The following is a 14,179-nucleotide window of genomic DNA, read 5'->3' as shown; positions in this document are numbered from 1 at the left end:
GCGAACACCACAAATTGTTCACTATTAGGCGAACACCCGGGCTCATTCCTATTCCCTAGTAGCTGTGGCTCTACCTTTTTGAGGATGTCACAATTTCAGAACTTCCAAGCTATTAAATTTTTATATATTAAAGGAATCCAAAGGTGACATGATTCAGGGTCACCATTAAGGTTTTGTAATTACTGTTAAATTTCCTTTCAGCTCCTACAAGTGAGCCTCTGCATTTGAAAGTTGAGGATGTCACAGATACCACTTGCACACTGAAATGGAGACCACCAGATCGCATTGGAGCTGGAGGAATAGATGGTTATTTGATTGAGTACTGCAAAGAAGGATGTAAGTAAACGGTACATGATCTAATGTTTGTGCATATGAGTAAAATCAGAACAAGTCAGAGAATATTTTTTTAAAGAGTAAAGGTTTATTTGTTTCATAGACTTATATGCAATATCTTAAAACATGGTAATGTTAAACTTTATAGTGAAGAAACAAAGACCCACAGAAAATATAAAATGTTGTTCATGGCAAATTTTAGGTATACTCTAGGTATCAGGTATTATATATAACATATGGCAGAACCTTTACTGAAGTCAACCTGGGAGTTTATCTCATTTGTAATCATTAAACATCCCTACAAGAGGATTTTAACAGGATTGCAGAACCTTGATGTATAGAAACAAATGAAGAGAGGAAAAACACATATTAGGTGAATAGTAGACAAGTGAAGTGAAGGAGAGACAGGACATTTAAAGCCAAGTGTGGTTAGGGGGAAGAAAGGAGTCATGGTGTAGAAGAGTGTTGGGTAGCAGGATGGGGAAGCAATCCCCCAAACAGGTTTGCATTCGACATTTATGGGGTAATGGTTCTAAATCTTGGGGAACCTGAGAATAGCCATCAAATGACCCTCTGATGAAGTCATAAGGATGTAAGGTGGAGCAACAAGTGTGAGGTTGTCACTCTAAGAGCATTCCCAGGAGTTTGGGGATGCAGGATTGATATGTATTAGCCACAGAGAGAGTGGCATATAGGAATTTGTTAAGTGATCTATCTACCTATGTGAATGTGTATCCCTTGAGAGGCTGGTGTGATTACAGTCCAAAGAGCGGTGCCTGCAGAAAGTCTTTAGGAGAAAGGATTAACCTGGCTTATATGACCTCCTGTAATTAAAGAAGGTCCAATATTCCAGGTGAGAGCACATCCAAAAGGTATAATGGGTGGAAGTGTTTTACTGTGTGGCACACATGCGGTTGTGGGAAGATTGCACTGTAGATTAAATGCAGACACATAGGACTGATTGGTGCATTTTAAGTGATTTTTGCACCACAATGATTGCACTTCATTCAGTATGAACGGTTAGTGATCTACTGCACGTGGGTGCTCTAGCATTATTTATGTATAGTATATGTGTGGGCACTATTGATAATATTATATTGTTCATTCACATTTTTATCACTTTATGCTATGCAGTGGGTTGTACTAATTAATTTGTTTTGATGTAGGGATTGTGTATTTAAGAGTAATGCGCTTAATTAATTAATTTATTGTTTTTGGCCTAATCAATAACGATCAATGTTGCAACTGGTTGTCACTGCTCGGGATGAGCAAGCATTGTTTTAGCAGGTGGTGATCTACTGGGCCACAGTTCCATTTCCATTGTCAGGAGATCCGGGGCCTTGGTAAAAGTAGAGAGATCTGTCAGTAAGAAGAGGATGTGAGTTCTCTCATACTTATGTGCCAAGATGAAAGGGGTATCCCCAGTGATAGTTGATGTTAGCTGTCTGGAATGCTCTTGTCAGTGGACAGAGAGACCTGTGGCAGGCGTGTGTCTGGAGGGATACATCTGGTTACAGTGTCACCTGGGCTGGGTTGAAATCCAAGGTCACCTTCTGTTGGAAAAAGTGTATCCTACAAAACAAATCTCATGGTTGGATGGTGTTGAGATTGCAGTTGCCTGGTATCCTTTGCTCTCTTTCTAGCTTGATAGGTTCTGTAGGTCTCACAGAATGGTGTGAGGTTGCCAAATGCTGTTCACCTGTTGATGAACTTCTAGGTCGTCTAATTGAAGCCAGAGACAATGAAAGTAGGCTTGTTGATTATGTCCTGAAGACAGTTGATAGTTTTGATTGCCCCAGCAGGGGTGAAGTCTATGTTAACAAGCCATTGCTCAAAAGCCAGTAGCTATAGCAATAGAGGCTCCCACTGACTAGCTTGATAGGTATACAAACAGATCAACCTGGTGGATGAAGCAGGGTCATCTGAGGCGCGGGGTCTTGTCGCTAATAGGTATTTACCAGAGCCCCTGATGGTAAAGATGGGTTTTGCTGTGTGTTAGGCCGAGTACTCACGAGCAAACATGTCCGTTCGAAATGTCCGACGGGCTGTTTCCGGCGTACAAGGCTGTTTTTTCATTTGGCCCGCTGGCTTGTACACACCAGCGGACGATATTTCCCTGCGGACCTGAACGCGTGCACGTAATCCACGTTTGACGTCACTATAAAGGGAAAGGCCAAAGTCAATGGCGACGCCCTCTGTTCCGCTTTTGCTAGTTACGGCTTTGCTCGTGTTAGTGAAGGTTTGGTTAGAGCTGATTCGCGCTTCTCGGTCTCCAGGCTTTAGCAGGTAGTATTTTCTCGTTCAGTGCGTGTGCTTGTGGGTACGTAGTTGGCATTCGGGTACAGGCGTGCAGTTCGTTCTGCTTAGCAGATTCGTACTGTGCGTTCGTATCTGTGTGTCGTGCGTTCTTTGCAGGTACCACTGGATTTGATTGTGCTTTCTGTTGGAGTGTGTTCTTGACTGACCAGCCGGCCGGTTTGAAGCCATGATGGAGCAGCAGCGTCAATTTTCGCGAGTTGGTGCTGTTTATGGGATGGCTGCTGGATATGTTCATTATTCCAGTACTTTGGCCAGAAACAGGGGGCGGAGGCGTTTCTGGACCAAGAATTGGTTGCGCCAGCGTGACCAGTTCTCACATATGCCTCTGCTTAGGGAAATCCAGGAGAATAATCCTAATGACTATAGGAATTTTCTCCGCATGACGGACCCCGTATTCAACAGTCTGCTGGATCTTCTGTCCCCCTATATCACGAGGCAGGACACTGTGATGCGCCAAGCCATCACGGCCGAGCAGAGGCTTATTGCCACGTTGCGGTACCTGGCGACTGGGAGGAGCCTGCAGGACCTCAAGTTCTCAACAGGCATCTCTCCGCAGGCGCTTGGGGTCATCATACCGGACACGTGTGCTGCCATCATTAAAGTTATGCACGAGGAGTATATGAAGGTAAGTTTCCTCATTTTAACCTCACAATGTGTCTTTAATAATGTGGCAAACTAACTTTTTATTTTATTTCCCAGATATGCTGTGTGTTTAACTAACGTTCCCTTTTCTCACTATGCATGTTGATATCAGCTTTTACATGTTCTTTTTATTTTGGCCTACCTGCATATTTTGATCTTACCCAATATTAACCTGTCCAGCATGCTATCTTCGGGCCAACCCCCACCATGCCACTATTTTTTTATTTTTTTGGTTTTCTAAAAACAGTTTAAACACCCCCCACCCCCCCTTCAAAGTGTTTTTGTCCCCATCAGAGGGCTGTGGAGTCTCTTATTAATTAATTGGCCCTATATATTTGTGCCCCGAAATTCTCCCTTCATAATTTGCAAATGCTATTTAAAAAATGTAAAGTTGCACAAGGATGCTTGTATGATTATGTTTGCAATGTTTATGTGCCAAAGTACTAAATCTCTTTTTTTGTTTGTCCCCACAGCTACCCTCCACACCACAGGAATGGCAGTCTGTGGCTTCCCAATTTGCCGAGCGGTGGGATTTTCCTAACTGCGGTGGAGCAATAGATGGGAAACACGTCCGCATTGTGCCCCCACCCCACTCGGGGTCCTACTATTATAATTACAAGGGTTATCATAGTATCGTGTTGATGGCGGTGGTGTCGGCACAGTATGAGTTTCTATATGTGGACGTGGGGAAGAACGGCCGGATGTCAGATGGGGGAGTGTTCGCACGGACTGATTTCTATGATCGTCTCCAAACTGGTGGTCTGGCATTGCCACCAGATGAAGATAATGTGGAAGGACTTCCGTTTGTGTTCCTAGCGGACGAGGCTTTTGGCCTTGGACCTCACCTAATGCGGCCTTTTCCCCAGAGGACCCTCACCTCAGAGAGGAGTGTGTTCAATTTTCGGTTGTCCAGGGCTCGGAGGGTAGTCGAGAATGCCTTTGGGATCCTCAGCAACCGGTTCCGCCTGTTCCTGACATCGATACATTTGGCGGAATATAAATTGAACACCGTTATATTTGCCTGCTGCATTTTGCACAATTTTCTACGCAGGCACTCCCAGACGTACCTAGCCTCCATGGGCTCTGAGGCAGGACTACCCTCAGAGAACATTCCTGGCCTGGACACTGGTCGCGCTGGCTTGGCCCCCCAATCTGCTCGTGAGGTACGCGACAAATATGTTGAGTACTTCATGGGTCGGGGGGCCATTGCTATGCCAGATCATATTTCTTTCTAATTCGGCCCCCAAAGAAAGGAATATTCTCACAACTAATAAATAATTAGACCATTGGACTTTATACAGTTGTTTGTCATTACTGCTTTTTCTCTATTTTTCTGTCTTCCAGGTTATCTCCAAAAATAGTGCACTTCTAGTGCCAGATTTACTTACTCAGATGTATTAACTAACCACATTTGCACATTATTCACTCATCTACTAACTGGGTATTCAGTCTAGAAATAAGAAGCCACTCTTTTTTCTGCTTTTGATGTCTCATTTTTTTTTTTTATTTTAGTCATTTTTTAACAAGAAATGTGTATTTTTAGGCAGAAAACATTTCCTGCAAATTCTTGAGACAAAATATTGGCTTTTAATTATTTATTTTTTTGTCTTTATTGACAGTGATTATCAATAATAATGATCGAAACACAATGTAAGAATAATTTCACTGAAACTATACGCAAGAATTTTTGGGCTTGTCATTTGTTTGTGTCTAATTTTTTTTACAAGATTTTAACACAACACAAAACATTTTTTTTTTTTTACAAAAATTAGTTAACTTCTTTCTTTAGGTGAGATTTATTGTTCGTTTTGTGATCTGAAAATGGAAACATTTACAAACCAAAAAAGATCAACACCAAACAAAAATTTAAAAAATGAACAGCAGTCAGTCATATGGATGGTGTGCTTTCACACTGGAACACGCCAAAATTTCTAAATGCACACATTCAGTGAAAACTCGCCAAATGTCATTGGTTAAACAGACAAATGGCCACATGTGCTATCTGACATCATGGGTGATCAATGTCTGTGTTTTGTGGGAGCAAACCCTTCCTCTCAACTACTTGAGGATCGAGGAGGGGTTTGTACCCACAAAGCACAGACAATAGATAGTCTGTGATGGCAGCTAGCACATATTGGCACACTGTGTGTGCATTTAGAAATTTTGGCGTATTATAAAGTACAAAAATTAAAAAGGGTTTTGTGGGCGGGGGATGGGCGGGGGATGGGCTTCTGTGGTTCAGTCTTTGACACGGCCCATCATGTCCATGATATTTTTGTAATTTTGGTTGATGACTAGCATCCTTTGTCGCATGTTCTCCATTTCCGTGCTACACTCTGAAATGACATTTCGCACATTCTGCTCCATGACTAGCATCCTTTCCTGCATAATGTCCATTTCCGTGCTGCACTCCATTAGTTGCTGTATAATGATAGAAGCACTTGCACGTGAAAAATGTGCTACTCCATCTTGATCCCCTAAAAAGAAACAAATTGGCATTCAAAATATGTAAATAATTTCCAGCCTATCTGCATATGTTTGGCCCTATTAATATAGGGGTGACACTGACCTGATGGCCTGATAATTTCCACATCCCCAATTTCTTCATCTTCTATCACTCCTCCTTCTTCCACCACCTCCCCATCATCTTCTATCACTCCTCCTTCTTCCACCACCTCCCCATCATCTTCGACTCCTCCTTCATCCATCAATCCACCTTCTTGCAATTTGCCAAATTGTTCTTCCGCCACTTGCCCTTCATCTGATATAAATTCTAAGTCCAAAATAACTTCTTCCTCCTCTCTTCCTTCCTCCTTTCTTCCTTCCTCTTCTCCTTCCACATCCTCTTCTCCTTCTACATCCTCTTCTCCTTCCACATCCTCTTCTCCTTCCACATCCTCTTCTCCTTCCACATCCTCTTCTCCTTCCACATCCTCCTCTCTTCCTTCCCCAGCCTCCTCCTGCTCAACATGTGGAGGTGTTTGATTTTCCGGGTGTCTGGCCCTCTCTGCCTCCTCCAATTGCTGGCGTCTTCTTTCCCCTATAAGAAATAATAAAAAACAAAAGGTATACTCATCAGCACACTGATATTGGATATCATAAATCGCACACATTGCATAGACGATACATTTATGATGATTTTTGGTTGTTTATTCTTTCAGCAATCCTCCATTTTTGGCGTAGTTCTAGGCCAAGCTCTGATCCTGCCCCTTTTTTGCAAAGAAGTGACACAAATGGATGTCCCCCCAAAACATTAATTCTCGTCGACCCTCCAAATAAATATACTTTGATTTTTGAGACACAGGTGCTTTGCATTTCAAGATGTTAAAACATCAGCTTTATTTGCATTTTGGAGAATGAATCTTGTTTGCCTGTCACATTCACTCAATTTAATTTCTGTGATTTTGCTATTCAACAATGTTGGAAAACCAAGTTTGGGGCCAGTCAGCCATGTCCAGGTGTGTTGTTCCTGGAGTAACGTCACATTTTTGCTAAACAATGTCATATTACGCGTGTTTACTATTTCACAAAATTTGTTTAAGGTTGTTATTTGACATAAACACAATACAGTATCTACACGTGTTCAAAAGTAAAAGCAGGCCAAGGAGGCAGATGTGAAAAAATACATGTCAACACATTATTGCAGACATTCCCCCCCCCCCTTAAATAATATGGACTTACTTTTACGCAGAATTTTGAGGATCTTCTTCATGTGATGTGGCTCCCTCAATTTTAAATCGGACCAACGCTTCCGTAGTTGCTCCTTTGACCTGGTGACACCAAACATTCTCCTCATTCTCCTTGCCACCTTGTCCATTATGTGTGACTTCCTACGGTTCGGTGTTTTGTAGGGCCCACATTCACCATCATAATCCTTCCTCCTCATGATGTAAACCAACTCCACCATTTCTTCGAACGCCATATTAGTGGCTTTATATCTTTTAGGCCTGGATCGGGACGGTCCAGCCTCTGTCCCTTCACTTGCGCCATGAGAGCTCCGTGCCCGCTCGTGTGACATCGCCATCTTTCCTTCCCACAGAGATTAGGGGCGTGGAAACGAGGAAATGTCCCGTCAGGGGCGGAGATGAGGGCGGGGATTATTGCATATGCGGAGTGTCGCGAATGCCAACAACGTATTGACGTAGGTTACGCGGAGAATATTCGCGCGATTCCAGAACCTACACAGTTAACGCCATATTTACTTTTTCAATTGATTAGGGGCATGGCAAAGGTGACGAGGGCGGCGTTTCATACATACGCGGAGTGGATAAAAGGCGCTTGACGTGATTACGTAGGTTACGTGTTAATTCAGCGAGCGGAAGAAACGAGGATTGTGAGAGAGGCAGGTAAGAAATTTAAACATGGGATCAGCAGCGGGCTCTAAAATGTAGAGCAATGGGATGGGGGTTTGGTCTGTTGGTTGCACAGTTTTATTAAGCTATTATGTCTCTTGGATACCAGAATGTGATTTTCATACCCAAATGCTTTTGTAGACATCACAAAATAGAGAGATCAAAAATGCTGTGACTCATTAGTAATTATGTAGGGTGTATTCAGATCAGGCCAAGTATTGTTCTGTGTTGGTTGGACAGAGGTCATTAGGAAGTTTCTTTCATGTAATCAATGCTGAGGGGCAGGATATCTACACATGCAATAGTGCCTTGATGAATGCTGTCATTTGTAAGAATTGTGTATGGTTGTAGATTTATATTATTTCCTGCAATGTAACCAAAGGGGCGGCATGTTAAAAAAAAATGTTAGCTAAAACCAACCAATGGGGCAGAGCTGGCCAGCATTTTCAAAACAAGAGACACTGTGTTTGTATTTCTATATAGGTACTACTTTTTTAACAACATATTCTATCAATGTAAATGCTGAGGCTTTTTTTAATTGTGTTTTTGGTTTCTTTTCATTTTTTCTATCTAGAATAAAAAAAATAAAAAAATAAATTCACAATGGATCTCCTGCAGAGCCAAGACATTATCCAGCATTTGCTGGATAAATTTCGGGAAATGCCCATCCTGTGGGATTCAAAGCAGGACCATTACCACAATAAGGACGTACGAGCGGCAGCACTTGAACAGCTAGCAGCATACATGAGGACATGGGTGCCAGAATGCAGTGCCAACATGGTGAAGGATAAACTTGCCAACCTCAGGGGCACATATAGGAGAGCGTACAAAGCTCACCAAAAGCAGCTAAGATCTGGAGCAGCAGCAAGACCACCAAAGGAACCCAAGCTGTGGTATTACAACCAGATGTCATTTTTGCGGGATCAACTGGAAGGCAGGCCATCAATGTCGAGTCTGAATCCCAACCTTTCCTCCACGCTACCTCCCAGCGGGACTTCCCCAGATCACCACAGCCCTGCAGAGTCGGATGAAGAGGGCCTGGCTGACAGAGAGGCAGATCTGCGCCTCTACGATGATGAGGTATAGTAGTTTCATAACTATTTATGTAATAATATTAATTATTGTTTGATTCTTGACTTGATATTGGTTAATAAAATACAAGCTGGGAAGTAAAAATCTAAAATCGTGGGCAAACAAATAGGTGTCAGGGATGACAACTGCAGGGGTCAGAGGGTGAGTCTGTTTTCAAGTTTAAATTCAAGGCAATAAATAAGATTCAAGCATGAAAATGTGAGTGAGTATATTCCTAAATATATTACAACATGTCCCTTTTTTTTACACAGGAAGAAGAGACCAGCCAGGAGGTGGCAGATCCTCTCCTCACTGACAGCCAGGCCGAAGGGGTCAGTGGCAGCCAGGAGGAGGCCGGGCCCAGTGGCGTTCAGCAGCTCCCCAGGACAACCACCACCAGCCAGGCTCCTCCACTTTATATTAGGCCACCAGGCCGTAAGAAGAAATTGGGGGCAGTGGAGGAAGCCAGCCTGAAAATGATTCAGGAGGCGAGTGCCATCATGAGGGCCCCCCTCAACCCCACTGAGGCCTACAGTGCCTCCGTGGCACATGACCTGAATCAAGGCACGGAGGAGCAGAGGCAACTGGCAAAGGGCGTGATCAACCAGGCCCTTTGGTGGATGCAGAGGGAGCTGCTGACCCCAGACACTGGGCTATGTGACCCGGCCCGGCTTGCTGAACACCATTCTCCTGCTGCCACATCATCCCCACCTGCAAGGGCCCAGGGAAGACCCGCTGGAAGGCAGCCTGGAAGGAAGGTTGCAAGGAAGAGGAGACGTTGATGCCCTGCCTTCCATTTGATCCCCCACAAATGGCATCTTGTTTGGACTACCACAGCTTGGGTTGCTTTGGTTATGTGCTGCTGCTTCAGATTTTATTTTGTGTGCTTCCTGAGGTTGGCTAGTTTATCCTTCACCATGTTTGAAATGCAAGTTTGCATGTATGTTGCTAGCTGTTCAAGTGCTGCCATTCTGTTTTTGATCCTTTTTATAATTTGCTCAAATAAAAGCCTTTTTGTTGATTTGAAAAACGTGCCTATTGTTTGTAATACTGTGGGTATTATTTTAGGCATCAAACATTACAAATAAATAAAATGATTAATCTAAAATATTCACTAACTCATGTGGGGGGGGGGGGGGGTCATTTGGTGTGCCAACATGGTAGACAATTTAAACAACCTTCAACAAAATCATGTTAAATATACAAACAAAAGCTAAATCAAAACTATTTCCTATTAAAATATTCTAAATGGTGACATAACTATAAACACCTAAAGAAAGTGGGAAAGATAACCATTAAACATTAAAAGCAAAAAAATTGAAATGTGGAGGACCACTAAAAATATGATACGTCGGGCCAATAAAAGTTTGCAAAAATCTTACTACATCACAGCTAACAAATGTCACTTTTGAGTATGGAACAACTCAGTTGAAATAACATGAGCTAAATAACTGATTAGTTATAGCAAGAGAAGAATGAAGAAAACGACGGCATCAAGCATTGGTTATTGTGTGTTTTGCTTCAGTGTTCTATTGCTAGAATTAATCTTTCTATTGACGAATGTGCCATATCCCAAAGAAACGTGAGTTTTACCTGAACGAGCGCTCCCGTGGCCTCATTTAGTCTGAGCATGCGCGGGGTTTTTGTACGTTGGTTTTGTGTACTCACCACCAAACATGTACGTTCGGACAGGATTTGAGCGGACGGTTTTAAAACAAGTTTGGAAATAAATGTCTGCTGAAAAACGGCCCGGCGGGCAAATGTACGGTGAAATTCTGTACGCTCGTAACTACACACGACCAAACATGTATGCTGAAACTGGTCCGCGGGCCAGTTTCAGCAAACATGTTTGGTCGTGAGTATGGGGCCTAAGTGTTAGGTTGTGGTCCTCAGGATCGCCCCACGAGGTGGTGAGCAAGCTGGGATGCAGTAGCAGATACAGCAGGTAGGGATCAAGCAGAAGTGTAATCTGTAAACAAGCCAAAGGTCAGTAACAAGTGGTTACAGGCTGGGATCAAGCAGAAGCATAGTCAAGGAACAAGCCAAAGGTTGGCAACAAGTGGTGGCAAAGATAAGGACAGCAGAAAGAGTGACAAGCCAATATATTGGCTGGAGAAAGAACACTAATCTGGCAAATAGGAAGTGTAAAGGCAAAGCTTTATTAGAAAGGTCATGGGAGGAGCAAAGGGTTCAAATTTCAAGACAAACAAGAAACAAGAAACAAGGCAATGTTGTCTTAAGAAATCAGACAGGGAGCTATACAGAATTGCAGGTGGCTCAGCAAGAAGAATTACTGCTAGACACAGAAGAGGTCCTGGGTTCAGATCCAGGTCCTAACACAACCCTAGCTTTATGGGCACCTTTTTAAAATGCTAAAAAAAGAAAAGTTTACAGTCTGTGTGAAACCAAATCATCGTTTTGGTAACTGACTAGTGGTGTGGCTCTCCTATATAAAGCTTTTTAACCTGAACAAAAAAAATGCCTCTGCACTTTTTACTATACAGTTTTCTTTATCATGTATTCTCTAAACCTCTACATGAATCCTTTACATATGGGGATACCAATCCATATACCTGTGTAAGCTGTCTGGGAGGTGTCAGTAGCTGCAAGCCCGAAGTCAAGTCAGATCACTTTACTACACAACATATCTGCATAGATACATAAATATGTGTACCAACAGTAAAGGCCCCCATGGGTGTCTGGGCTCCATTACCAGTTCTAGATTTTATTTGTATTTTTTTATTTTATAAAACAACATTTATAAAATTAAGATGCCATAACAGGTTATTTTTTTAAATATAGCTTTAGTTTTAAACTTTATGTATGTTTTATTTTTTTCTATTGTACACCACTTTAATATATTTTAGCTGATGAATGGGTTTCGACCAACGTGGAGCTGGTAGAAAGATGTGGATATACAGCAAAGGGTCTACCAACAGGAGAAAAACTTTTCTTCCGGGTGCGTGCTGTGAATATTGCCGGTAAAAGTGAGCCAGTCATTCTGGGACAGCCAGTTACAATTCGGGAGATTGTGCGTAAGTTGCTTTTTTATCATAAACCGTGAGCCTAACAATTCAAATTCAAGCGTTTGAACACCCTTGTTTGATAATTAAAAAATTAGCAGATAATAGTATCTTATAACTCTCTGTGATTGTAAAGGTAAGATATCTGGGAAGAAGTTCCTAGCTCTACACTTAATTGCCACAAAATCTTGATGGTTAACATTGCTGTTAAAAGTAGAGTATTATTCTATCACTTCCTAATGCAAAATGATTGGAACATGGTGGTCTATGAGAGAGGACTCACATGAGTCTATGAGAGATATAAAAAGGTTTCATAAGATACGACTATCTGCACAAAACATTTTTGCTTTTTTCAATGGCCTTTAATAGAAACCTCTTGGACTGTTTGGGTTATACTGTCCTCTACAGGAACAATGGACACTGGCAACCAAAAAACTGTTATCTAACACATGACTAGTGTAGTTTCCAATGTGCCACTCTCTATGCACCCCCTCCCTCCATTAAATACTTCCCCTTATTACCCCCCACTTTCCCGTAACCAGTTTTACCCCAGTAATGAGACCGACACAGTGAATTGGAGAAAATTGGCCACAACAGCCATTTTTATTTTGTAACCAAATCAATATTTAACCAAATTATTAACACTTTTAATATTTTAACCCAATCCCAACTGATCCTTGACAGTAACTACCCCCATTAACCTTTTTTACACTGCGGTACCAATTACCATAACCCAACCATTTCCATTCCATCATTTCACTGTCACCGTCAAGGACCAAGGACACCGCCTCCGCTGTCGTGACAACCCGTCCTTATACCTGCAAGAAAAGAAAACAAACGCACCACACAACAAAAAGAAAACAAACAAGGGAGGGTGGGTGGGAAATCCTGCCTCCCTCTTCTCACTCTGCCTGCTTGTGGTTTTGGCGCCGATCCCGCCCCCTATATATAAGGCTCCGCCCCCTCACCGGACCGCTCCTCCAGCCACTCCCCTGAGACTGAGAGCTCTCCTGCTGTCTTAACCCTCCGTTGCCCTGATTCCACCCCAGTCATGCCAGCCCTACGTTTATTCCTTGTGCTTTTACTCCGGGCTTTTCTTGACTAGTGTAGTTTCCAATGTGCCACTCTCTATGCACCCCCTCCCTCCATTAAATACTTCCCCTTATTACCCCCCACTTTCCCGTAACCAGTTTTACCCCAGTAATGAGACCGACACAGTGAATTGGAGAAAATTGGCCACAACAGCCATTTTTATTTTGTAACCAAATCAATATTTAACCAAATTATTAACACTTTTAATATTTTAACCCAATCCCAACTGATCCTTGACAGTAACTACCCCCATTAACCTTTTTTACACTGCGGTACCAATTACCATAACCCAGGCCTCCAGCCGACCCAGCTCTGAGACCCCTTTTTAACCCGCAGTGCACCGTAACCGTATTGCAGCAGACACCGTTCCACTGCAATAACCACCATAGGGGGCCATCCCATCGATGAGCCCCCCAACCATTTCCATTCCATCATTTCACTGTCACCGTCAAGGACCAAGGACACCGCCACAGCCCGGAAGGAAAACCCCCCTTTTCCTTATGGGCCCCCCCACACCCGCAGGGCTCTCTGAACCCCTTCCTGTATCCCCATCATCCACAAGTCTGTACCCACATCCGTCAGATGAACACCATCCTTGAGCAGATACAAACCCACATTAACCTCCAACTCCCTGTGTCTCACCCCTAAACCCCCGTGTTTAGCCACAAACCTCCCTAGTACCTTGTTTACTTTCACCCTTCCCTTATTGACCCGATCCACCGACCTTGCCATGCGCCATGTACTTCGCGCGACAATGTCTGACCAGATGATCAACATGTTGGGGAAAGATGCCCGCATCGTCAAGACGTCCGCCTTAACTGCCGTCATCAAATCCCCTATAGGCCGGATCCCCAGGTCATTCCCCCCGACGTGTAACATCAACACATCTGGGGGTCGGTCGAGCCGAGCATAGCGCTGTACTTCCGACAGCACCCTGCCCCAACCCATCCCAGGGATCCCCAACCAACGAATAGTAGCCTCCTGCCTGGAAATTCCCAATTGCCTACCCCCTGGCCTAGCATCCGCTCTTCTAGCCCCCCTACAGACATAAGAATGCCCCATGATCCATACGAGGCGCGCCTGTCTTCCACCTGAAAAAACAAACAATAAATCATGACTATTAACAATTTGCCCCCACAGAAAAGATACCGGCCTTTCCCGTAGACTACTTTCTTCCCCCCCATTTATTAATCCATCAACAAATGAGGGCGAACATACGAACGGAATCTCCTCGACTCCCATCTCCCAATCCGCTTCACTGCCGCCTCATCCAACCCACACCGGGCCGCCTCGGTTGCCGCCCCGATGCGGAAGGAGTGCGAGGCAAACAGCCGCTCGTCTAACCCC

General features: G+C 43.5%; 1 protein-coding gene across 4 annotated transcripts in view; it reads left to right on the top strand.

Annotated features, from left to right (window-relative positions):
• The window catches only part of LOC120915362 (myosin-binding protein C, fast-type-like), a 186,188-nt gene that overhangs the window by 134,338 nt on the left and 37,671 nt on the right, over window positions 1–14,179 (top strand). For all 4 annotated transcript variants that reach the window (XM_040325789.1, XM_040325788.1, XM_040325791.1 and 1 more), the window contains 2 exons: window positions 202–336; window positions 11,585–11,752. In XM_040325789.1, coding sequence (XP_040181723.1) covers window positions 202–336; window positions 11,585–11,752 — 303 coding nt within the window. The remainder of the gene's footprint in view (window positions 1–201; window positions 337–11,584; window positions 11,753–14,179) is intronic.

Source organism: Rana temporaria, chromosome 10 (genome assembly GCF_905171775.1).
Source record: "Rana temporaria chromosome 10, aRanTem1.1, whole genome shotgun sequence".
NCBI lineage: Eukaryota > Metazoa > Chordata > Amphibia > Anura > Ranidae > Rana > Rana temporaria.
Note: the sequence above shows the minus strand (reverse complement) of the source record. Positions and strands in the feature narration are given on the sequence as shown.